The 25,569-nt window shown below is 28.0% G+C and overlaps 5 protein-coding genes across 7 annotated transcripts; 2 read left to right on the forward strand and 3 right to left on the reverse strand.

The window, feature by feature from the left end:
- Window positions 1–575: 575 nt before the first annotated feature.
- Window positions 576–1,926, forward strand: LOC109599969 (acyl-CoA Delta-9 desaturase). The gene is made up of 5 exons (XM_020016024.2): window positions 576–752; window positions 811–941; window positions 999–1,204; window positions 1,262–1,447; window positions 1,591–1,926. The coding sequence occupies exons 1-5, from the start codon at window positions 614–616 to the stop codon at window positions 1,901–1,903; spliced, it is 975 nt and encodes a 324-aa protein (XP_019871583.1). The 5' UTR covers window positions 576–613; the 3' UTR covers window positions 1,904–1,926.
- A 275-nt stretch (window positions 1,927–2,201) lies between these two features.
- On the reverse strand, window positions 2,202–7,750 carry LOC109599973 (acyl-CoA Delta-9 desaturase). Of its 2 annotated transcripts, none has more exons than XM_020016030.2 (5): window positions 7,421–7,750; window positions 3,810–4,036; window positions 3,301–3,431; window positions 2,853–3,241; window positions 2,202–2,795 (listed from the first exon to the last, which is right to left on the reverse strand). In XM_020016030.2, the coding sequence occupies exons 2-5, from the start codon at window positions 4,024–4,026 to the stop codon at window positions 2,477–2,479; spliced, it is 1,056 nt and encodes a 351-aa protein (XP_019871589.1). In that variant the 5' UTR covers window positions 4,027–4,036; window positions 7,421–7,750; the 3' UTR covers window positions 2,202–2,476. The 2 variants fall into 2 exon arrangements, with proteins under 2 accessions (XP_019871589.1, XP_049821603.1); XM_049965646.1 differs by lacking the exon at window positions 7,421–7,750 and adding an exon at window positions 7,043–7,060.
- Window positions 7,751–13,308: 5,558 nt separating this feature from the next.
- Window positions 13,309–14,202, reverse strand: LOC109599958 (partitioning defective 6 homolog beta-like). Its single transcript, XM_049964652.1, has one exon. The coding sequence runs from the start codon at window positions 14,200–14,202 to the stop codon at window positions 13,309–13,311; it is 894 nt and encodes a 297-aa protein (XP_049820609.1).
- A 3,126-nt stretch (window positions 14,203–17,328) lies between these two features.
- LOC109599956 (acyl-CoA Delta-9 desaturase-like) lies at window positions 17,329–18,991 on the reverse strand. Of its 2 annotated transcripts, XM_049964702.1 has the most exons (6): window positions 18,901–18,991; window positions 18,602–18,828; window positions 18,421–18,551; window positions 18,159–18,364; window positions 17,921–18,106; window positions 17,329–17,640 (listed from the first exon to the last, which is right to left on the reverse strand). In XM_049964702.1, the coding sequence occupies exons 2-6, from the start codon at window positions 18,813–18,815 to the stop codon at window positions 17,355–17,357; spliced, it is 1,023 nt and encodes a 340-aa protein (XP_049820659.1). In that variant the 5' UTR covers window positions 18,816–18,828; window positions 18,901–18,991; the 3' UTR covers window positions 17,329–17,354. The 2 variants fall into 2 exon arrangements, with proteins under 2 accessions (XP_049820659.1, XP_019871573.2); XM_020016014.2 differs by having other exon boundaries at window positions 18,602–18,952.
- Window positions 18,992–23,012: 4,021 nt separating this feature from the next.
- LOC109599971 (uncharacterized) lies at window positions 23,013–25,547 on the forward strand. Its single transcript, XM_020016027.2, has 8 exons — window positions 23,013–23,239; window positions 23,293–23,466; window positions 23,605–23,924; window positions 23,977–24,129; window positions 24,180–24,321; window positions 24,374–24,525; window positions 24,953–25,008; window positions 25,062–25,547. Exons 2-8 carry the CDS (start codon window positions 23,302–23,304, stop codon window positions 25,292–25,294), a joined length of 1,221 nt encoding a protein of 406 aa, XP_019871586.1. The 5' UTR covers window positions 23,013–23,239; window positions 23,293–23,301; the 3' UTR covers window positions 25,295–25,547.
- The last annotated feature ends 22 nt before the right edge of the window (window positions 25,548–25,569 follow it).

Here is a 25,569-nt window from a genome sequence, read left to right on the forward strand (position 1 = left end):
AATACTAGTATGAAACTTAACTAATATAACTTTGCATAACTCATCAATAAACTGCTGAGACTTATCAGCATAGTTTTAAAAGGTTAATTTTTGGTTCACGGATTTAATTTAATTGTGGCGTCGCATACAAGGTTAAAAAAATATTTTGAATAGTCTTGTTCAGATATTATTTTAATTTGATCTTAAATACAGATAAAGCTCAGTGCTTTGCAACTTTGAGGGTATCTATAACAATTTAATGCCTACTAAAAATATTTAAATGGAAATTTTTTGTAGTATTTTATTTCAATAATTTGACACTGTAAATTATGAAAAAGTCAGTAAGATCATTCGAGCACACTTTTAGAAGGAAATACTTTAAAAAACATTTTTGTCGCCAATCATTTATTTTACTTTATTATTAACCATACTATAAATATCTACATAAAATTACATATTTCACCATTCATATTGTCTAGGAGGTATATTCCTAAAATTAAAATTATAAATTTAAATTGCATTGTTTTCTTTAAAAGATATGAATATTTATACAAATACTCGATTGAATTCGATCATTTACCTTCCAACGTTAGTTTGATATTGTAGTTTGTGTGGTTTACTAGTGTTTTCAAAAATGGGCTCTGAAACGGAATTGTCGACTAAACGAGAAAGAAACTGGATGAAAGTTTTATTTCATCTACAAATGACTATTTCTTTTCTATGTAGTTTACACTATGTTATAAATCAATCTTATTGGACTACAATTTTTTACAGTAAGTATATAGATAAAATCAAATATTATTAACAATAAGTTAATATGTAATTTTTTAGGTATTTTTATTATCATGATCTCATATTTGGGAGTAACAGCAGGTGCACATAGATTATGGGCTCACAAATCGTATACAGCAAACACTCAATTACGATTCTTCCTAGCAATGTGTCAAACTTTAGCGGGTTGTGTAAGTTTCCAAAAAATTATATAATTAAATACACATATTAATTCTTTACCATTAAAGGGTTCCATTTATGACTGGGTTAGATGGCACAGACTCCATCACAAACACTTCAATACAGTTTTAGACCCATTTAATCCTAGCCTTGGTTGGTTTTATGCTCACATCAACAGCAATACATTATCTCTGAGCCCAGCGCAGGAAAAAGCTCTGGAGGAAATTGACATGTCAGATTTAGAAAATGACAAGATTGTTATGTATCAAAAGAAGTAAGGAAAACGTTCTTAATATATGTTACATCCTTTTAAAAATATATCGTCTTTTAGGTTGTATAATGTGTTGTACATTTTCTTCACATTTTTAATAGTAATCAATGCACCCGCTGAATATTGGGGAGAAGATATTCTTACAGCAATCTTTATCGCAGGGTGGATGAGGTATTATGTTACGTTACATTTAGTATGGTTGATCAACAGCGCTACAAGAATTTGGGGTTTGCAACCTGGAGAAAAGTAAGAAAACAATAATATAATGTTTAAAGTATATTTAACAGTATTTGTTTAGTTTTTTTCTAATAACTCACAGTAATATTTTATTTTGTTCAATAATATCATACTGTATTGATAATTATACTTTGTCCTCTTTCTTTATATAGATATCCTTGTGACACAAACTTAGTGTTTATTTTGAGCAAAAACTTTTGGCTATCCTATCATTATCTGGCTCCTTGGGACTACCAAACTAGCGAGTACAGCAAATATGGAACTGACTACGTGTCGACATTTATTAGGGTTTGTGCTGCACTAGAGTATGCAACTGACTTGAGGACAATCGACAGTGAATCTGTTCGTTCAGCACTATTTACATCCATGCGTGAAAAGAAAAATATTCAAGAAGCGTTGGAAGAAGCTAGTGACACTTGTAATCTACCAAAAACTCACTATTTAACTCCTTCCAAATATTACTGATATCGCATTTCTCAGTTTTTTTTTAATACATAATAAATGATTATTTAATATTACAAAATTCTTTTATTAAGTGTTAAACCCTTATTTCTTGAATGCATATATATATATATATATATATATATATATATATATATATATGTATATATATATATATGTATATATTAAATATAATATATGTATATTAAATATTTGCATAAGAAAATAGGTTTTCTATGATATATAAATGATTATTCCACGTTTTTGTATTTGGTTGCCTTTAACAATTTATTATTTGCAGTGGATAAATAAAATTCGAAAATCGAAAATAATTATTTATTAAATCTATATAATATAGAAAATTCTTAACACCCTACTAAACATGAAATAAATTATGACTATATATACTAAATCTACATATTAAAACATAATATCACTGCTTACTATGTATCCTTGAGGTGTAGCTTGTATTAGTAACACATACAATAATTAAACTACATCTAGTAGAGCTTTTTCACTTATGATTTAAAATATTATAATAGTCAGACTCTTATCACAACAATATTTTTTAAGTATCTACACTATCACTAACACTTTTTATTCTTCCTTTTTGTACAAAATAGTGGCATCCTTGAAGTCCTCTTTGGGCTGGTCCTTGTCACCCCATCCCCAGATTTCGTGACTTCCATCACCGGTTCTTTCAACGCGCTTCTTAATCATGTCAATAGATACGGTTTTAAGATCGTAGGCCCAACCGATCAGGGCGAAGAAGTCAATAAAAGCGGTGGAGAAGTTGACGCTGTATTTTCCAAGTTCTGAGGTTTTGTAGTCCCATGGGAAGGTGTGATGGTAGTTGTGCCATCCTTCTCCAAGAGCGAAAATAGATACAAACAAGTTTTCGGCCGGGTTAATGAATCTGAATAAAGTAATTAAATTAATACCCAGTTATTTTACAAATTCAATCAATATTTACCTGTCGTAAGGTTTAGATCCAAACAAATGAGCAGCAGAGTTGACTAACCAAGTGGCGTTCAAAGTGATAACGTATCTGAGCATGTTCAAACAGAAGGAGTTAAGGAATGTTTCGTTCCAAAGGTACATTGGGGCCAAAGTTGGGAGAATGAAGCAGCCCAAGGGCATGAGGATCAGGTAGTACTTGTCTTGGAATGCGATGATTGGATCAGCATACAAGTCAGACATGTCTAGACCCTTTCCCTTTTCTTTTACTTGGGGATGCTTCCTGCACAAAAGCCATCCAATGTGAGAGAAGAAAAATCCTCTCTTGGCATTGTGAGGATCGGCATCGGTTTCGCTGAATTTGTGATGGACACGGTGATCTCTGGACCACTCAATGACGGAGTTCTGAAAGACACATTTGTGTTAATATAAGGGAAATGTTGATCAGTACAATTATAACTTACTTCAAAGGCTAAAGTATTGAAAACGGTCAAGATCAACTTCAAAGGCCATTTTGCTTTGTAAGAACGGTGAGCCCACAATCTATGAGCACCTGCAGTTACTCCAATTCCGCCGCATTGATATAAGATTAATGCTGAAAGTAAACAAACACATTTTAGAATATTTTTGTTTCGAATGATATCAAATAATAATTATATAAATAAACGTTTGCAAAAATTATCAGTTTAACGTTATTTAGTGCGGATTACACAATATTTTAAATCACACATAATGTTATCAAAAGCATGCAATATCAACGGGGACGCATGGTATATGACTTTGATCGTAAATTTCCTATGATCTTCACTTCAATTAAAAAAAGTGACCTCCTGATAACCTTTCGACACGAAGTCATGTTTAATTAATTTGTAATATTTATGTAATTATATCGACTATTCTACCTTCTTTGAGGTCAACAAGCAAGTTTTTTTAAAAAATTGTATGGACATATATATAAATGATGAGTTTTTACCTAAGACTGTAGTTTTCCACTGGGCTGATACAAAGACGAGGTATAAGCCATACAGAGCTGCCAAATGGAAATATGCAAACAAAATGATGTTTCTCCAAACCAGTTCCAACTTGCGATTGTCGGGCTTGCTGACTTCAGGTGGAATTTCTCTCATAGAAATTTCATCGTCTTGTTCATGAAGTACTCCCGTAGGAATTGATGTGACATTCGGAGCCATTGTTAAAGAACTGCAAAAAGAATGAATTCGTTATATACATTTATTTAATAATCGAAATCAACATTTCTAACTATGGAATGAACTAAATGGGAAATGATTGATGAATATGTAAAAAAAATGATAACATATTATTTTCCATAAAAAAGCTGTGTGCGCACCATTAATAAACTGATTCTTCAGAAACAAATTGGGTCAATTGGTACATAGTTTAAAGTAGGTTTAATTACATAATTCTTGCGGAAACTAAAGAAACATGTCGAAGAAAATTCGCAGAACACGTATGTAAAGGTATCATTAAGGTGAATAAAAAATTAGACGTTTATCGCTGATATGCAGAGACAATGGCGTATGATTATAGCGAAAAACAAACAGAAAGCATAAAACTAGCAATTAGCTGCATCGGCAAAGAATAGCGGGTCAGAATGCACATCAAAATTGCTCCCTGGATGCAACCTGTTGTTTGCATCACTGTCATTAGTTCCGGTGTAGTCCATGCATATGTAGCAAAATAAAAGGGACTATTTGTACAACATTTACAACATCAATTTCAAATCAGACCATTTGAATGGTTTTCCCATATGACGGAACAATTGGGTGAAACACATGACTCCGCAAGGACGGATGGTTATCGACTAAAATGGTTGGCGTCGGGACGCTCGGCATAAAGGTCAGGGTGTCGGCGTCTATCCCAATAACGGAGATGCTGGATCAACGTTCCAGATAATGAATACTTGGTCTGATGTTCTTAATTTAACATTTACGAGCTTTACATAATTAATTCGATTTTAATTGTTATTTATTTCATTAAAAATAAACCAACCGGTAATGTTATTTATAGACTTTCCCAAAATACGTTAATATCATGTTTTTATTAAAAACATGACAAATAAAGGTACAAAAATTAATTATTGACTTCATTATACATCCAAACAGTAACCTGATTACAATGAAATTTTAATAAATTTAATCGGTTCAATGAATTTGTAACTCATTCAAAATATTCCACAAACGATTTGTTAGTTAGGTTTAATAAAATAATTTGGATACAATTTCATCTTGAGTAATAAATTTTCAAATTGGGTATTTACACCATTAAGCTTTTGTTAGGGAATTATTTCAAAGTGCACTTCACAATGACTGAAGAAAAGAAACGTATTATGATTTATTTTACTAATTTGGTTGTTATATGATGTGTATATTAGTTATGTGCATTATACGTAATATATTGTTTAACCTATTTCACAGTTTTTACACATGTAATATTACTAAACTTTTATGTATGTGTCGAAAAATATAAAATTTCTGTGACTAAAAGACAATTTGATTTAACATTTAATATCCTTGAAGGGACACATGATGTTTAATATTCAGATTGGGACGATTATACACCTTATTTATTAGGTAATTATATACTAACTCTAATTAAATGAGTAGTCATTGTTTCAACAATTTACATCGATTTTTCATTATATAACAAGAACTTTTCCTTTTTCTATTATAATATTCTTGACCTTGATGTTCTCCTACAACTGTTTAATATTCATAAAACTTTTTAAAATATTTCAATTACTGTTTACAATGTTTTTGTTCTAATAAACAAACATTAATAAATAATTTTAACATAATAAACAATAATTCAATTCTTGTAGTTACATTTAAAAATTTTAATAGTAATGAAATTCTGCAGTTTTTCTTAAAAGAACGAAATTAGTAATTCATAAAGACTTAAAAAACAAATATTTCTTAATCAATTTATTGATTTCAGAACGACCTGAAAACTTCTGTTCATTTCCCACCAAGGAAATCTAATTAAACATTTATTCTCTTCATTGAGGTCGTATTGAAAAATGGCCATTAAAAACAAATAAAATCGAAAGCCAGTGGATAACATGTGTATCTAAAATTGTAATTAAAAATAGACGGAAACCTTGCAAAAAACATGGATTTTGTTAATTGGCTTAAATGATACGAAGGCAAATTTATTATAATTACTTGAAATTATAATTAAAGGTACTTTACTGTATTGATAAGCATAGAAAAGTAATTACCACGATAAGAATTTACAAAACCGTTATATCCACTTCGAGTTCGTTCTTTTGTTGTGTAGATTTAACAACTTATTTCCCGGTTAAAAAATTACTTACAGTAACAGTATTTGAATAAAACTATACTTCATAAAAGATGATTAAATAATGTATTTAGACTTGCACAATTTCAAGTGATGATTGCAAAAAAAAATATTATATTAATGTGTTTGCATTAAGTTTATACCTTAATTACACTTCACGATTTACTTTATATACTTGTTTTATATTCAATGCAGATAACCGGAAACTCCAAATTCAATACGGTAAATGTGCGTATTAAACTTATCTAATTAAAGTGATGCGCATTTTATAATAGATGATTGAATTCTGTGCTTTATGTCAACATAAGCTCATTTGCACTTTAATAATCACGTTGTAAAATGGGAAATATTTCAATGAAAATTTGATTAATAAATTATTAACAATTAAAGTAATTATTTTTCTTTTGCATAGATTTTTAGTAAAATATATATAAAATTAAACTAAGCAATTTATAAAAATGTAAAAAAAAATGTAAGAAACTTTTTCTGAAATATTAATACCTCATAAATTTAAGCTTTCACTCAATTTTAAAATCATCAAATTTTACAATGAAAGTGAAATTTCTAAAATTGTTTAAAATCGCCGCAAAATATAATTTTTATTAAAATATATGTATTAGGATATTCTTGAAATTAATTTATTAGTTCAGCAACTTAAATTAGAATGTTATATAATAAAATATGTAGAGCTGTGTAAATTTAGTTCTTTCGAAGCACGTGTTCAGATCTTCTAATACATACGTTTCTTTAAAAGATTATACATTAATATGAAAAGTATGTTTTAAATAAGTGAAAGAGTGAATATTATTATATTGATTGAAATGAAAAAAGGAAATAGTGAATTTAAAAATAAATTAAAACTAACTTATGAAATGTTTAAAAGCTTACAAGTAATGTGTATGTATACTCGCTTGTGACAAAAAATCTTTACATTTACACACTTTATGTATAACTGAACGTAAATTGCATTTGTCCACGTTTTATATAAATGTTTTAATGCGCATGTGCAGCTTCAATATCTAAGCCAATAATTTACCATAAGTGTTGAATTTGAGTTTAAATATATTTTTTAACGATATTATTAAATTAAAACTGAATTTACAATTGAAATTAAATTTCTGAATAACATTTAATATAATAAAATATTAAAAATAAAATGTAAGTTCAAAAATGAATTAAAATTAAAAATCTTAAATAAAAATTAAAATAAAATGCATTGTAAAATGTTGCGAAAATAAATGGTAAAAACACAAAAGAAACACTTACAAAAAATTGTTCCGTTCGTCGGGACAGAAGATGCGGTATATCCAATTGTTGGAATTGAAATAGGCAGTGATAGATCCGCGAACCAAACCAGTCGAAAATGAACTAATTAAACTGTATCACCGTACAACAACCACTGAGTTGCAAATTGCAATTGTCCACTTTATATATGAATAAATATTTAAAAGACACGCATGTCCGAGACACATGCAAATCTACGATGGACCGGGTGGATTCGCGCGATAACGGCTCGACGTGAGCGGGTCTAAAGTCCAAGTCTGGGCTACGGCGAAACGTTTCTTTGGCGCGGCCTTTGGAGGTTAGAGATGGCCGGTTTTCGTCGTGGCCTGATGCCGGTCACATCACGCGACCGCCGCACCGCTTCCTCGCTTCGCCAGCTCATTTGGCGAAGCGGTGGCGTGATGTCGGCGCCCCACCACCCGGCCGAAATCGAATGGACCGCGTGGCCACGTTCGCTCCTGGACCAGGTCGTCCGTGCTTGTCGTACGTGCCACGTGGAATTTTACGGGGGATGCGTCCCGCGGGAACGGATCAGCTGTTCGCCGATCTGGTGAGCGGTAGGTCAAGTTCCATGATACTGATGCGTAATAATTAATTGTTGTAAACAATAGATATAAACATATCGCAAGTATTTATGTTATTTAGGATATCTCACAATGACGATCTATCTATTAATAAAAAAATAAACAATGGATGAATTTAATTTACGACACGAAGGAATAATGGACTCACCTGAAACAAACATAAAAGTAAATCGCATAAAAAATGTGTGTTTAATTATGTTACATTATATACATACCTACATATAATGAAAATTATATATATATATATATATATATATATATATATATATATATAACTGAGTAGAGGATTTTAAAGTAAAATATATTCTGCTGAACTTTACTAGTTTTAAATCATATTTACGCATTTGGTTGAGAACCAGATTATGGAAAAAATAACAATACTCCATAAAGATAATCTATTACCATTAAAAACATATTTTTTTAAAACCTTTATAATCAATAAAATTATTTATAGGTGTTTTATACCCAGTCTTGCTTCATTATTTCCCATACATTTCAGTGTTACATATAAATGTCAAGAAATACAATTGAATTAGCATATTTTTATTTATAATAGGTGTTTTAAGAATTTTACTTAATAATTTATTTTTTTTATTTCCTCATTTATTTGAAGTACACAAAATATTTAAATTTTTGCAGTAAATTTAAAAACAAATATTATAATTATGGTTTTGTTAACTTTTGCAATAAATTTAAAAACTATAATATTTTAAAATGTATCTTATGATTTAATAATGATTCACAAGTTTCTACTTCCTATTTAATAATATGAAGGGGGTTCAATGTATCAATGTTACTAAATATATGTATGAAATCATAAAGTAATAAATAAAATAATAAATTTAAATTATATTTAATAACAATGGTCAACTTGACTTTTTGCCGATAATCCAAATGCATACTTTTGTCTTACTATTACTACTACTCTCTTACATTGAAATATAAAAAATGATACTTCTAAATAAAAGTATTGTAAATGGCTGTACTAGAAAAGTAAGACTATTATTTTTGTAAGTATAGGATAATATCCTCATCTCTGTATATTTTTAGTACAATATTGTTGTCATTGGGTATTAGAATATAATGTGAGTTTAAAAATTCTTCCAATTTAGATTTTTTCTTTGAAGACTCCATCATGATATCATGCTAGTGGAAAAAAGGTACTAAGAAAAATAGTGACCGACTATGCTAATTAGTTTTATTAATTAATCTACTAAAAATATGTATATTAGTGTAATTACGAATTTGTCAAAACAATGTCTAAATAATAATAATAATAACTTTTAAGCAAAATCTCTAAGAAATGAGAAAATCAGAATATTTAAATATTTTTATTAATTAATATTTTATTAAAAATATGTGTGATGTAAAGAATTACGAATATAATAAGTCAACGTCTAAAAAAGTAAAAGTTTGAATAAACTAATAAATAAATAGTTTTAAAGCAAAATTTCGACACAAAAAATTTGAAAATAATATTCATAATTGTATGTCGACATTTGCATTATGTTTAAAAACAATAATTACAAATTTATTTTAATTTTAATGTTCATTATTGAAGTAAGATTAAAAACATTAACAATTTTAGTAGGGAATAAGGTGATCTTTTCAGCACAAGCTTCTACTTCAAATTTAATAAATAATATGAGTGTCGCAACATCTACTCGAAAGTATTTCGTTGACAAAGGGATTTTCATAATTAAAAAACGACATATTTCGATAATATTTTATTAATATAATAATAATTTAATTTTGATAATTACGCCAACGTCGAGTTTATAAATCCTGCGGTAGTTCAACATTGAACGCCAATGTCGACTTGGATGCGAACGTCAACGTCGAGTTTAAAAATCCTGCGATAGTTCAACATTAAACGCCGATGCGGACGCGAACGCCAACGTCGAGTTTATAAATCCTGCGGTAGTTCAACATTGAACGCCAATGCCGACTTGGATGCGAACGTCAACGTCGGGTTTAAAAATCCTGTGATAGTTCAACATTAAACGCCAACGTCGAGTTTATTAATCCAGCGATAGTTCAACATCGAACGCCAACGCCGACGCAAAAGCTAACGTCGAGTTTATAAATCCAACGTTAGTTCAACATTGACCCCATCTCTAATGTTTTACCTAAAATATGTATGCTGTATAGAATTATGAATTTACAAATAAATATTGATTTGCCTTTGAAAATAATGATTATGATTTTAGTTCATTCTCAGTCTCAAAGTAACAAAGAATTTTTTCGTTGAAGAATTTTATTTGATAATCTAATCTATGATAATCAATAATAACAAATCAATTAATTATCAGTTATTAGATATATTTGTAAAACAAAACAATAACAATTGACTTGTTTTACTAATATATAATCTATTAGATTAAAATATTAATAGATTTAAATGTTTTTACTAATGTATATTTTACTAAATGCTACGTATATTGTGAACAATTACGGATTTATTATAAATTAAGTTATTAATAAAAATTATTGGACTTTTAAAGCCTCAATGAGATGAAGATCCAAAAGAGTAGAAAGTATTTTGTGTGCAAATTATCTTGCTTGCCTTGAACCCAATATAAAGAAGTTATTTTGCCCATGATATCAATACTTTCACTATATTTGATAGAAATTGATAATTTACATAATTTGCATTGAGTACGGCTCGGAATCATATTCGAATATTCTTTTACAGAAGAGTAATTAAAATTAAATTAAAATTCGTGCCGACTATTGGGTATTTTATAATAATAATAATAAAGTACTCTAAAAATAAACTAACCCTCTTAAAACCAGGATCTTTTGTTAATGAAATTAATTAATAAATGTAAATGTATATACTAATATAATTTTCCGTTCCATAAAATTTACAAGTCAATTAATACACCCAAACGTGTGTCAGTGCGTGCACATGTCGGCATCAACGTAGTACCTTACATCCTGTTTGATATTTGTGTAGTCCTGTTTTTTTCTTACGTCATTTAAATTGGCGACAATCGATACTTAATTATTTAGCATCTTGCATCAATAAACAACATTAAATTGTAACCTATGTCCTAAGTTTTTAATTGAAACTTTTTAATGGAAAACATCATGTTATAAACCGTACTTAACCTATTAACATAATAGTTAAAAAAATAAAAAGACAATCTTCTAATTTAGAAAAAATCTAGAAAAAATAATCAACAGATTTTATAGTTTATAAATGTTTTATAATGCTGTTCCACATCAATCATAGGCAAATATCTTGCTTCGCAGGTATTTTATATGAAATTATTATGGAGCAATAACCGCTTATAACATTGAATTGTTGGCACAGATACCGAATAATTTCTTGATATTGACCTTGCATTTTCAATATTGTTCGCTGTTGTGTTTGCATCTATTCTATGTGCTTGATCGCAAGAATTTTAACGAAAGTTGCAAAACAAATTCTTTAAGTGATAAAAGGTTAATAGTTCAATTTAAATTATACACATTTAGGTAATACGTAAGCTTCCGAAATATTTTATCAACTTTTTTGCTATGGAAGTATTTTTCATCAGATTAATCGTATGTTCTTCCGCGGGCCAGATTATTCGTCACCGTTAAATCGTACGAGTTTAGTCCTTCGTTCGATCGGTTGCCACGCGTTGGTTGTTTGGGACATGGCGACAGCAAGATAAACACGTCTATCACTGAAATGTGCCTTAATTTAACTATTCGGAAGCTCATAAATGTACATTTATTACTGAATTTTAATACCACGTATTTAAAAACAAAAAATAAAACAGAAGAAGTATATTACATAACATTAAGATAATTTAAATCTATAATTTAGGCGTACATCATTTTTGAATATTCATTTTATCATATTTTGTATCATTTTACATGACAATATCTAAAATATTTCAAAAATTTTATTTCACAAATAATTAATCAATTACATTACCTACAATTCCTATTTTTATTTAATTAACTTATCTTGCGGGTGAAGTATAAACAGTATGTATACATATATACATGAGTATATATTACATTTGTATGTAATTATCTAATAATTATAATTATTATCATAAATGTAGGAAACCATGTATTCAATCATGGTAAATACTAAATTTTAATGCGTTTAATCGTTGTTTAGGAAATTTGAAATCTCAATATTTAATTTAAGTCAAAATAATTTTGACTTTTTGAAGGGAATATTAGTATTGTTCAAATAATTAATTAATTTTAAGTATTTGAATATTTACTTTCTGATAGATTTCTTGGAAATTAAATATAGTAATATCAAAATTTATAATGTAGCTTATATTAATAATTTTGATTAAAGGTTAATATCAAAATACAAAGTACAATATTTGCAAGTATAATGAAGTAACAGTTGAGTCTCAACCTTACTACTTACTTGTAGAAGGTAACTTATCGTTAATTTCTGTTACTAGATAAAAAAGTCATTAATACGTCAGTACTTTCAATAATATAGTTTTAGAAATAACTGGCAAAAATTAAGAGCAGAATTTGTTTTTTTTTTTTGAAGTTTATTTTAATAGATACAATCTTAAATATTTGGACTTTGCACCTTAATAGTCCAAAGTCCACTCGATAGATAATATCGCCAAAGGTGTTTATTTTATGGTTTTATTTGATGTAGGCGATTTAAAAATAAAATGAAAAGTATCTGATAAATATTGCATACCAATTTTTAACTGCAGTTTTTCAAAATAAATTTTATATTTGTTTGTAGAATTAACAAGTTACTAACACAAGGTAACGTCAAATATGTTAAAAGATCTGTCTACATCAGATATTTTTTAGATAATTTATAAATATTGACTTAAATATGCAATATTCTTTATTTTACATTATAGACGAGGTCGTATTCTATAAAAAAAAAACAAATAAAAATTATTTGATAGGAAGACTATTTTACAGCCAAGTTTACTTAGGAACTATATAAAAACAGGTCTAAGTAAATAAATATTTACACCAAACTTTAATTATGTAAATGTTACATTAATGTATATGTTATGTTCTACAAAAATCGTGGAAAAATATCAGGAACATAATTTTTTCATCAGACGTAAATGAATAAAATAGTCCGTGGACTTGGTATTGTATATTATTCAATACAAATTAATAAATGCATATTTTCTAATGTAAATTTACATACGAGTATATGTAAATGTATTTCGAATAAAACAAACCAATACAATGATTAATTATGTTTTTTTATTTAATTACTCCAGTGAATCAAATTGTCTAAACTATTTTATTTACACACAATTGTCATTTTTAAGAAATATATTACAGACGCAAAATTGTGTCATTCTTAGAATTATACATGTCCAAATATTGTTTGGTCATATCGACAATTTCGTCCAGTTCATCCGAACTACAACTTTGATGCGATCCGTTACTTTTTTGTGACTTTCTTGTAAAACTACCCCTATTCATTGTGCCAACTGTTCGTTGATTTGCTGGCTTGACAGTAATTATGAGATTATCCCTATTAGCCAACATCATATCAGTGACTTGATCCAGTGTTTTGTCAGCTACTTCGATACCGTTGACCTCTAACACTTCGTCGTTAACTGCAAGCAAGCCAGAAGATTCGGCCAAACCACCATTTATCAAACGAGATATAAAAATGCCTGGTATCCTCTCTAATCCGTTGCTTGTAGCCTTAAGACTGGCACCGTCTCGTATGTAGAAGCCTAGAGGTTTATCAGAACCTTTTTTGACAAGTCGTACCCTCCTGCAAGTAGCCGGTACTATATCCACGTCTATAATTGAAGAAACTTGTCTAAAATTGTGGGGGCTAGAAATGGAGAGAGGCTTCTGTTTAAAAGGTGTACCTAATACTGTGGCTATTAAATTTCTTCTTTTTATCGTTCCATAGTTAGTGTATTCCTCACAACCTTCTCCTTTTCTCTGTATCACCAATCGTAACAAGGGTTTGGAGTGATTCAAGGCGACGGCAAGGTTTTCATCGTTGGTGATGGGTAACAAGTCTTCATCTTTTAAGTCTATGTAATAAATTGCAAACGCTATTTCCTTTAATTTATGTAGGTTTTCCAGTAAATTATGAAATTCTGTGAACTTTATCGTTTTATTTTTCTCCAAACTGAATCTCCTGAATTCGGTTTCGAATTTGCTTTTAATTTCCACACGGGCGTTATCGTCATTAAATGTTGACATATTCACTAAACACGTTACGATAACAATAGTCTATGATACTTATTTTATCTGTGTCAATCTAAAATCGATACTGAATGAGCTAGTAGTACGAAATACGGGAATTGGTTTCAATTACCTGTTAGCGGAAATGAGTATCTCTGGAGAAATCCAGGTATTACATTAACCTGCTAGTCATAAGATTGGGGAGTATTAAATTTGGATTAATAACTCATCAATACGACATTAAATAAATGGATGGAATGGACAAATTAATTCCATAAATGAAATACGGAGAAATAAATATCGTCAAATCATTAAAATATTCTTTCAAATTAAAATTGATCATTGGAAATTTATTGTAATATTAAATTTTCTAATAAAAAAATTGTAGTACGCAGATATTGTATTATTATGTAATTCATAGCGTCATAAAGTTTAGTCTGTTAGGTATTATACAAATTATATATTCCATATTAAATTTTCTTTGGCAATAATTTAGAATAAATTAATAGTAGTTAGAGATTTTAGCGACGATAATATTGGAATATAAATCTTCTTTTATTTTAACCGCATCTAACACTCTTCATATTTATTAACAGGTGTTCCATATCATAAATATGCTGTACCTAAAAATAGTTGATTTGTGACCAAACTACAAATTAATTTTCTACACTTGGTATAATGCGTCGTATCCTGTGTTCAGCAAACTGTAATCACAAAAATAATGTTGATAGGACCATTAATTTAGAAACAAATAATTTTATCTAATAAAATGTATAATTCAACCTAACAATAAATAATTGAAAAAATACTAGCCTTGGAAGGAAATTGTAGTTGTCACGATATCAATTCAAATAGTCAAGTTATAGTAATTCCATTTTAAGCAAACTTTTACATGTTTCCTGTACCTAATTTAAAACAATAAATTGTCTAGAAGTTCCATGTAGTTTAATGGTGTTTTTAGTTTATCCACTTAGAACTTATTATAAAGTTAAATAATACAAGTTGGTTTTCATGTTATCTATAGGTTTCTAGAATATATTTATTATGCATTAATTTTCAAAATAATGTAGTAACAAGTACTTAAAACTTGTAAATGTGTGTTGTGCGTATATGTAAATAATTCAGGTCAATTATAAAAATATACGCAAAGATGAATTAATCATTGTTATCGACTTTATTATTTGTCACATCAATAAGCAACAATTCATAACTCTTTGACAGTTGATCATATTAGAGAAGATATATTGTAGCACTTTAATCGTTTGTATTTGCCATCGGAACCATTAGGTTAAATTAATTAGAAAACCCAAATGATTTAATTTTTTTTTTGTCATGCATAAAATGACAAATCGGATTGACCTTTGTTGTGTAAACGCACTCCATCTTCATAAACAATGTTTTCTACATTATTCTAAGAACATATTCATTAACAATTGTATTATAATTAGTAATAACATAAATATTTATAACATTTTTGAAGTGCATAATTTTTTATTTACATTTGTAATATAATTAAGTAATTATTTGTTTAAATTTTCTTTAGTTTTTTACATAAAAAAAAGATTTCTTCCCACACAATTAATTTTTAAAATTATTTAAGGAAGCCGTCACCTATATTCAAAACTTGTGTCACCGAGTCATCGGTGATGTAAGATCGTAGGCCCAACCAATTTTCCCAAAGAAATCTAACCAAAATTTCGTCAAATTGTATTTGCCACTTTCGTAAGTTTTGTAATCCCAGCGGAAAGTGTGATGATAATTGTGCCATCCTTCGCCCATTGACAATATTGAAAAATTCTGTATAGTTGTAAAAACATGAAAAACACCAAATCACATTATAAGCTTATATATTATATTATCTTAATATGAATAATTATAATTCTTAAATATAGCACACCATGAACAAAGTGGTGCTAAAATTTTCGGAGAAATGATATCAGATCCTATTCAATATTTTCATTATTGAGTTGTCTTACAACATCATTATTAAAATCTTGAACTTACTTATTATATGGTCCATGAGCAGCTCTATTCACAGACCAAGTGACATTAAGTAACAAACAATACGTATCAACACCAATAGCCTCAGTGGACCACAACCAAGATTTATTTCAACATTCCAACAAGGGTGGAACAAAAGTGGCGATTATAAAACAAAATATTATCTTGAAGTCTTGAAGAATATAAAAATATCTGAATTCATAAATTGCGTTTACCAACCATTCAAGGTTCAACTGAAACTTACTTTTCATAGAAAGCCGTCAAAGGATCCGCTAAAACGTCGCTGCAATCAATTTGTTTACCTTTCTTGATCACCTCCGAATGTTTTCTCATCATCAACCAGCTGCAACAGGCGAAAAAAATCCTTTGTTCGAGTCGTGTAGATCAGTAGGCAATTCGCAGAATTTATGATGGTCTCTGTGATCTCATACCCAATTTTTTAACTAATTCTAAAAATAATTATAATTTGAGTTGTGGGAAAAGTGATTTTTTTAATAGAATCACCTGTTTCGATTTGGAATAACAAATCAACAAGTTAAATAATACAAGTTAAACATAGACTTTCTTGATTTTCATGTTATCAATTGGTTTATAGAATATATTTATTATGCAAAAATTTTCTGAATAACATGATAACATATTCCTAAAACATGTGAATGTGGATTGCGTATATGCAAATAATTCTGGGCAATTAGAAAAATATACGTAGAAGAATTAATCATTGTTATGGACTTTCTTATTTGTCACATCAATAAGTAACTATTCATAACGCATTACAGTCGATCACATTAGAGAAGACAAATGGTGGTACTTTAAACGTTTGTATTTCCCATTGAAACCATTAAGTTCAATTAATTAGAAAACCCAATTGATTTCAGTTTTTTGTCATGCTTAAAATGAGAAAATAAATTCGATTGACATTTGCAATGTAAACTCACTCCACTTTCATAAGTAATATTTTTTACATTATTCTAAGAATATATTCATTAACAATTATATTATAATTAATAATAACATAAATATTTATATTTGTGAAATACATAATATTTTATTTACATTTGTAATAGAAATAATTATTTATTTTAAGTTTTCTTTAGTCTTTCTTTACATTAAATAACAGATTTTTTTCTCACATAATTTATTTTTAAAATTATTTAACAAATGCACATTTATTGTGTTTTATAAACGTCCTCTTGTTCTGATACTTCATGTCCCCAACTCCAGTGGGAGCCGTCACCTTTATTCAAAACTACTTGTTTTACCAAATCATCGGAAGGTGATTTAAGGTCATAGGCCCAACCAATTTTTGCAAAGAAATCTAACCAAAATTTCGTCAAATTGTATTTGCCACTTTCGGAAGTTTTGTAATCCCAGGGGAAAGTGTGATGATAATTGTGCCATCCTTCGCCCATTGACAGTATCGAAACCGTCAAATTTTCTACAGGCTGTATAGTTCTAAAAATATAAAAAGCACCACATGAGATTATAAACCAAATTTCTAAGTAATGTAAAGAATTTGTAACACATTTTTGTATCTTAATATGAATAATTATCATTTTTAAATATAGCACACCATTTAATACTAATGAACTAAATGAATAAAAATGATTTAAATGTAGTTAAAAAACTGGTGCTTAAATTTTCATAGAATTGATAAAAGATCCTATTCAATATTTTCATTATTGAGTTGCCTTAAAACATTATTATTAAAATCTTATGAAAATCTTATACTTACTTATCATATGGTTTATATCCCCACAAATGTGCAGCACTATTCACAGACCAAGTGAAATTGAGCAATAAGCAATACCTAACAACAGCAATAGCCCCAATCGACCACCACCAAGATTCATTCCATAACAAGGGTGGCACGGAAGTGGGAATGATAAAACAAAATATTATCTTGAAGGCTAAAAAATATCTGAATTCATAAGTTGCGTTTACCAATCTTTCAAGGTTCAATTGAAACTTACTTTTCGTGGAAAGCCGTCAAAGGATCCGCCAAAACGTCGCTGCAATCAATTTGTTTACCTTTCTTGATCACCTCCGAATGTTTTCTCATCATCAACCAGCCGCAATGGGCGAAAAAGAAACCTCTGTTCGAGTCGTGTGGATCAGCAGGCGACTCGCAGAACTTGTGATGGACCCTGTGATCTCTTACCCAATTTTTTAACGAATTCTAAAAATAATTATAATTTGAATTGTAGGGAAAGTAAATTTTTTTAATAGAATCACCTGTCCCGCTGTGGAATAACAAATCAACAAAATTATTTTTAAAAGTGTGTTTGCTTTGAATGATCTATGTGTCCAATATCTGTGAGCTCCACCTGTTACTCCGAAACCACCCATTCCACCAATAAGAAAAGCTAGAAACAACCACTATATTTTTGTAAATTAAAATGAACAAACTACTTACCATAGGCCACTAATCGTAACTTTGTAGTCCAAGGGTAAGTTACAATAACAATAACTGATGCAACATGCAAAATAAAAATTGCGACAATATTCACCCATATTAATTTTGTATTAAATGTTCCCAAAAAGCATGAGTACTCCTCCCTTTCGTTGGATTTAAGTATTTCTTTCTTAACATTATTTGTTTCCTCAGTGTGAGTTTTATTTAACTTCATAATTGAGCTGCAACTTTTTAAACAATTACATGACGTTATAATAAATATAAATTAACAGATTTTCACAACACTCATATTTACTTACAACGAAATTATTCTTTTTCACTAATTTTCAGGATTTTCAAAATTTTATTTTATTGAATATCTATCTATTAACATCGCGATTAAGAGACTCATTCAGAACAACTGATTTTGCTGACAATTTCTATTGTAGGCATATGTATAATGTTGAACAATTTTTGTTTATATTATTACCTATAACAAAAATATTTATTGCTCAATCTACTGACGTGACCTTAGAAACGTATGTTACAGAGATGTATCTAGTAATAATAGTATTTAGCACGTACATATTATTGGAGCATATACCAATATGTATTAATTGTTATTAAAATATTGAAATTGAAAATGAAAAATTGAATTGCCTAATTATAGCAAGGCGGATTTGCATGTTTAAAATTATGTGACTCATTATACTCTTAATTCGTTTAAATAATGATTAAAGTATCTTATCAATAAAATAGAATAAAAAATACACAAATATAAAAAATAATTATAAATAAGATCAAAGGTTTGAGTGTATTATAAACAAAAATATGTGCATGACTGAATTTCACGTAGAATTATAAAGTGGTCATAACAATAACTTATTAAAGTTTTGGACGTACGTGTGTACTCTTGCGTAATTTACTTTTAAAGTCACCTCCAGAGATGTTATACGTTATTGAATAGTGCGTCATTAAAATAATTTGGTACTTTCCGAAACATAACAACATTATATAAAAGCTGATATGATATAAATTAATATTCATTAATGTTAATAATTAAAATAAATCACAAAATAAAACTAATTCTAACAAGTGCCATACACAATATAAATCTGCGTTTGAATTCAATGTCAAAGGTTTTCTTTAGTTTTATTTATTTGCATTTAATACAAAAGTTGTCGCATTTTGATTTGATGTCTCAAACTGAAATTTGACTTGATTTTTATTGAATACAAATTTTTAAATACAGTTTATTTTGATAAGTTAAGTGAATACGCTCTTTAAATTTATGTGTAATTCATGCAACATTTGCAATTTGAGACTGCATTGTAAACATAAAATTATTTACAAGGAACTCAATGGTAAATCAATTATTCATCTAAATGGAAAGCATAATAATGAGAGTATATTAACATTGAATCAACCGTTTATTATTGATTTAAAACTATTTTATATTTCGTCGTTAAACAATTTCCCTATTTATTCTGAATTTTATACCTAAAATGTTGTCTTTAGAGAAATATCTTCAAATCAATAGATAATATAAAATGATTTTATTAATATTAGATACTATATATGATATTAATAAAAAAATTTAAATATTAATTTATCAAATAATTAATAATTTAAATACTGTTTATACAAACAGACATGTTGTCAAGTAATTTAAATTATAAGTATTTATATTTATTTATAATCATACTCTTTAAATTTACTTGAAACACATGCAACATTTGTAATTTTGTAATTTGAATCCGCATTGTAAACAAAAAATTATCCTGTTATAAAATTATTTATAAGGAACTCAATGGTAAATCAATTAATGTAATTCAATTATATATCTAAATGGAAAGCATAATAACAAAAGTATATTAATATTGAATTAATAATTACAGTTTATTAAAAACTATTTTCCATTTCATCGTCAAACAAATTACTTGTTATTCCTGAATTTTATTCTTAAAATGTTAACGTTGTCTTCACAGAAATGTCTTCTAATCAATATATAATATAAAATAATTATATGAATATTAGATAGTAAATGGATGTGATTAATTAGATACCAGTTCTAGTTGTTTGTGTTTATTATTAGAACCGTTTTATATCGTTTTGAAAATATTTTAAAATAAATTTACAAGTTCATTTAATATTAATAACATTTATCATAAAAGGAAAGATTTTATTTGAGTTTTAAAATTAGACTTACAAATTAAAATAGTAAAATTCATTGATAACATTCTATCTTTTAATTGAAAAAATTTTTTTACAAATAATTATAATTTGTAATCACAATTACAGTAGTAGTCATAATGTAGTAACTTATTAAATTATTTTAATTAATGAAGGGACTATTCGAATGTAAATTATGAAAGTGTTCCATTCTGACGTACTTACGGAACAGTGTGTTATAATATTTACTTGCATTCGAGTTAGAATACTACGCTCTCCTAATTTGATTGTAATTATTTTATTTTAATTTTAACTAAAAATTACACTTATAATGTTGATTTTTGTTTAAAATATTGTTTTAATAATAAAAAATCATGTATTAACATGATATAAATTTGGTAAATAAAATTCTTTTTTAAATTTTATATATAAATATATAAATTGAAACCTAAATAATTTTAATCTGTGTATTATACAAGTTAATTGATTATCATAGGTATTCGAATATAAAGTATTCCAATCTGAAATTCATTCGATTCTCCCCATACTAATATTAATAATGTGATCCATATAATTTTTTAACTGGATGCCGGTATATATAATGTCTTTTATCTTTTCAGTTGTGTCCACCATTCAGGTGAGCAATATAATTTTATTCTTTACATAACTACGTAGGTTTTTCTCGTTAGTTAAAAGTATAATTACTTCACCAGACAAGTGATAATATTAATATGATGATGATAATATTAATATGATGAATCCTTATTCAATTTGAATATCAAAAAATAATCCAATCTTGTCTAAAATTATTATTATTTTTTTAAAATGGCGATGATTCATATGCAGGTAAATATTAAAAAATTTCAATATATATTAAAAAAATGATGCTGTTAAGAAATATGTTTCTGCTTTATACCGAACCCAAATACAAATCCAATATTGGTTATTAAATCAAAGCATCGATGTTTTGTCTTGACATCGAAAAAATATGGAATCACTTTGTTAACTAAATTCGACATAAAAATTAAACAAATTGAATCAAAGTCATCACAGACTTTCAATAAGATTTGAAGAACATAGAAATTAAAGTTGATATGCAGAAGAATAAAAAAAAATATTTGGAATGCAGTATAAAAAAACATAACATTTTAAAGGTCGCTATAATAATGATCACTAACTGTTATCAGTATATTTTAAGAACAAAGTGTATATTTAATCTTAATGAACATTTTTTATAATAAAACGCAATTGAATGTTTATAGTGCGAAAAGTTAGTTAAGGTTTATTTTAAAATTTAATTTAATTTTTGTCAATTTTAAAGATTATTACTAATTCTAGTATTTAGTATAAGATGTATATTCATTATTCGAAAAAAAAAAAATGAACGTAATTTCTTTATTTTATTTCATGTTATTATATTTTTCATGTTTTTTTGAATTTTGAATCCACTTTCTTAATGTCATTCACAGTGGCGGCTTATGACGTTTGTGTCTGTTGAGGCACATTATATTGAACAACCTTTTTATATCAAATATCATCGCTATCCTTTGAAAATAAAAGACATGGACTGCAAAATAAGTTATTCATTACTGTTGTTCCCGTTAGCTAATCACATTTATGGTACCAAGATAAAGCAAATCACGAGTTTTTTGTCCCGTATTTGTTTAAGCATTTAAATTAGGAAATGACTGGTTTAATTCTTTAACAACAAATATTTTGTCATAATAATTTAAACTAGAAATATACCTTTATTTAATAAAAAGTTTACTACGTCAAGTACATTGCTTTTGTAATTTTTTTGTGTTATTATTGGTTAACGCCATATCCTAACAAAAGAGATACTGTACTAAAAACCTTTCAATCAGCGATGTTCGAGAACTTCATTTGTGTCAGTATTTGGAAATTGAAATAATAGCCCGACCTTAAAACGCATACACGAATGTTAGAACCCAAATAGAAATTTTCAATATTTACTTATGAAACGAATTGCTGCAAAGGGCCTCTGAAGAACGTGCCCACACAATATTTATTGAAATTTAATATAAAATTATAATTGCTTGTTTAATTGTCGATTTTATTACATATTGCCCTTATTTTCATAGGTGAGAGACTACCTAATCTTAAAAGCCACCATTGGTCATTTAATTTCACAAACTTGAATATTTTATTTTTATGACATGCTGGTTAGGCAACCCACATGACTTTTATATTTATTTAATATTTCATAAACATGTGTAAACATTGATTAACAGTGTTTATCAACAAAAAATTTAAATGTCTCGTATAAATTACATACAACAAAATCAAGATAACTGATAAAGGAAATATGAACTGGGCCTATTTATAATTAAACCCTGTTGTATGTCAAGTGTTTTGTTACAGCAGTAGACGCAGCCCAAAAATAAACCAGTTCGATTAAAATATCAAAAATGTAACTACGTAAATCGGATGAAACGCTAAGCCAACACAATAAATTTGAGCAAAAAAGTATAAAAATCACAATGTTTACTAATCGTCCCTAACCTCAAAGTTTGTTTTAGTTTTACGGAATGTCCTCTTATATAGATTTATTTCTGAAAACTGAATTAACCTGTATACCCAGACTCATTCATAAATATGCTGGGAGTTATTACAACAATGGTCTTTGCAATGGAGCCACCTGGTTGTTTGTATTGTGGTGTTGTTTACATTTGCTCTTCGATTGGTTTCTAAAGGTAACTTGATAATTGTCTGTTTTCAAATATTTTCTTAAACATGGAAATAAGATACAGATATTATCTACAAAATTAATTAGAAATGAATTAAAAAATAAACATATACTATTTGTAACGTATTTCTGGTCTTACTTTTAGGCCTTTTTGCGAAAAGTCAAATATAAAGAATATATATCTGACAGATTGGCACACAGTTTATGGTACCTGGGATATTATGGTACAGCACTATTTTACTGTGGAGCTACTATTTTTCAAAATGAAATGGAACTGTTTAATTTTAAAAAGATGCATGTCCCATCCAGTTCTAATTTACCCAATACATTAATTATTGGTTATACATTAATGTCGACGTTTTATTTACATAGTAGTGTCTGGGAGGGACTTAAAAACGGTCGAGTTTTGTCTATGATTGCATATTTATTATTGACATTATTCCTCATTGTTTCATATATTTTAAGGTAAACTTTCTATTAATTAATAAAACGTTTTACTTAATTAAACATATTTCAGAATTGTGGAAATATCATTTACATTGACATCCCTTATTAGTATAGCCCAAATATTGGTAGAAATAATAAGGATTACCACAGTGTTGTCTAATCAAGACATATTTTTTGTTAACATTTTCTTGAGTACTCTTTTATGCATATGTGTTGTGATCTAGTAAGTATAAAGACAAATTTATTAATAACTATTTAATTCATATTTTTTAGTGTTACAGTTTATCTTTTTATAATTCCGCTAACATTTATTATTCCCATGGGTTTGAAAATTGTCTCAGACTATCCTGACACTCTTTTAAGAATGTTAATACTCATCAATGCCTCTTGGCTCTTCATAGAAGTATATAATTCGGTAAATATACATAAGAAGAGTTATCACGATATATTTGAAATTTAAATTTCAGGTTGCTTACAAATTAATATACCATTGGATATTTCATAGTGATGATGCAGAAAAAATTTGTAACATGATTGACTGTTCTCTTTTTGAACCGAGAGATGACGTTGCCTTTCATTTAGAGAATTACCGACAGGAGGTCAGAGCCAAAGAAGCAGAGTGAGTAAAACTTGATAGAATTTTGCATGAACAAAGTTTGTTTTTATTTTGATGACGCAATTTATTATTATATTTATAAAATGAAATAACCATGTCCATATATTATTCATACTAAAATTCATATTAATATATTCACAATTATTGTGAATAAAATATTATTTTGAAATTTGAACAAAGTTTCAGAGAAAACTACCCTTCATTATTCCCTTAGAAAGTCAAACTAATTTGACTAAGACTCCAGGTAATGTACTGTGTGAGAGTGCATTAAAATATTCAGCAAGAACGATTTTTATTAATAATTATCAATAAGATTGGCAATATTTAATATAAAGCTTCTTCTATATTTTAGTTTCTACTATTTACCTTAACATCCTCTTTTTTATATAATTATTGAATGTTCATCCTTTATATATGTGTTACTTTTCAGGATGATGTCTTTAAGGAAACCAAAGAATAAGAGTATGCTGATTCAAACGCTTAAATGTAAGCTAAAAATCAATACTTATTTTTGTTTAAACTAATAGGTGACCAATTAGGTATGGTAGCTATAAAACGCAAGCTTAGTGAAAAACGTCTGTCCGAAAATTCTTCTGATTCTGATGACTCCGAAAAGTCGGGTGATAGTGACGCTAAACTCCGTGAAAATGAAGACAACGAAGATAGGGAATTGGATTCCGACGATGAAGAATCCGACACAGACGTTGACGACTCGATGGGCAGCGAAGAACAAAGCGAATGTTCCGAAAAATCTTCCAAGAAAGATCAATAAAGCCCTAGCATGATAGACGCACAAAATATATATATACACATTTGTCCATGTAGCGCGAAAAACGTATAATTAAGTTTTAAAATAGTATTAATCTATCAACTGTTACCAGAATCTAGTATCTATTCACTGTTCTAGTCATATAGTACCTGTTTTTCTTTGTTTTATTATATTGATTAAAAATAATTTAATAAAATTTCCTTTCATTATTTTCTTATTTGTTAATAGTAATAAAAAAGAACGATTTATTATAGTATGATGTTGTTTTAATTAATTTT

This window comes from Aethina tumida, chromosome 3, assembly GCF_024364675.1.
Source record: "Aethina tumida isolate Nest 87 chromosome 3, icAetTumi1.1, whole genome shotgun sequence".
In the NCBI taxonomy this organism is placed as follows: Eukaryota; Metazoa; Arthropoda; class Insecta; order Coleoptera; family Nitidulidae; genus Aethina; species Aethina tumida.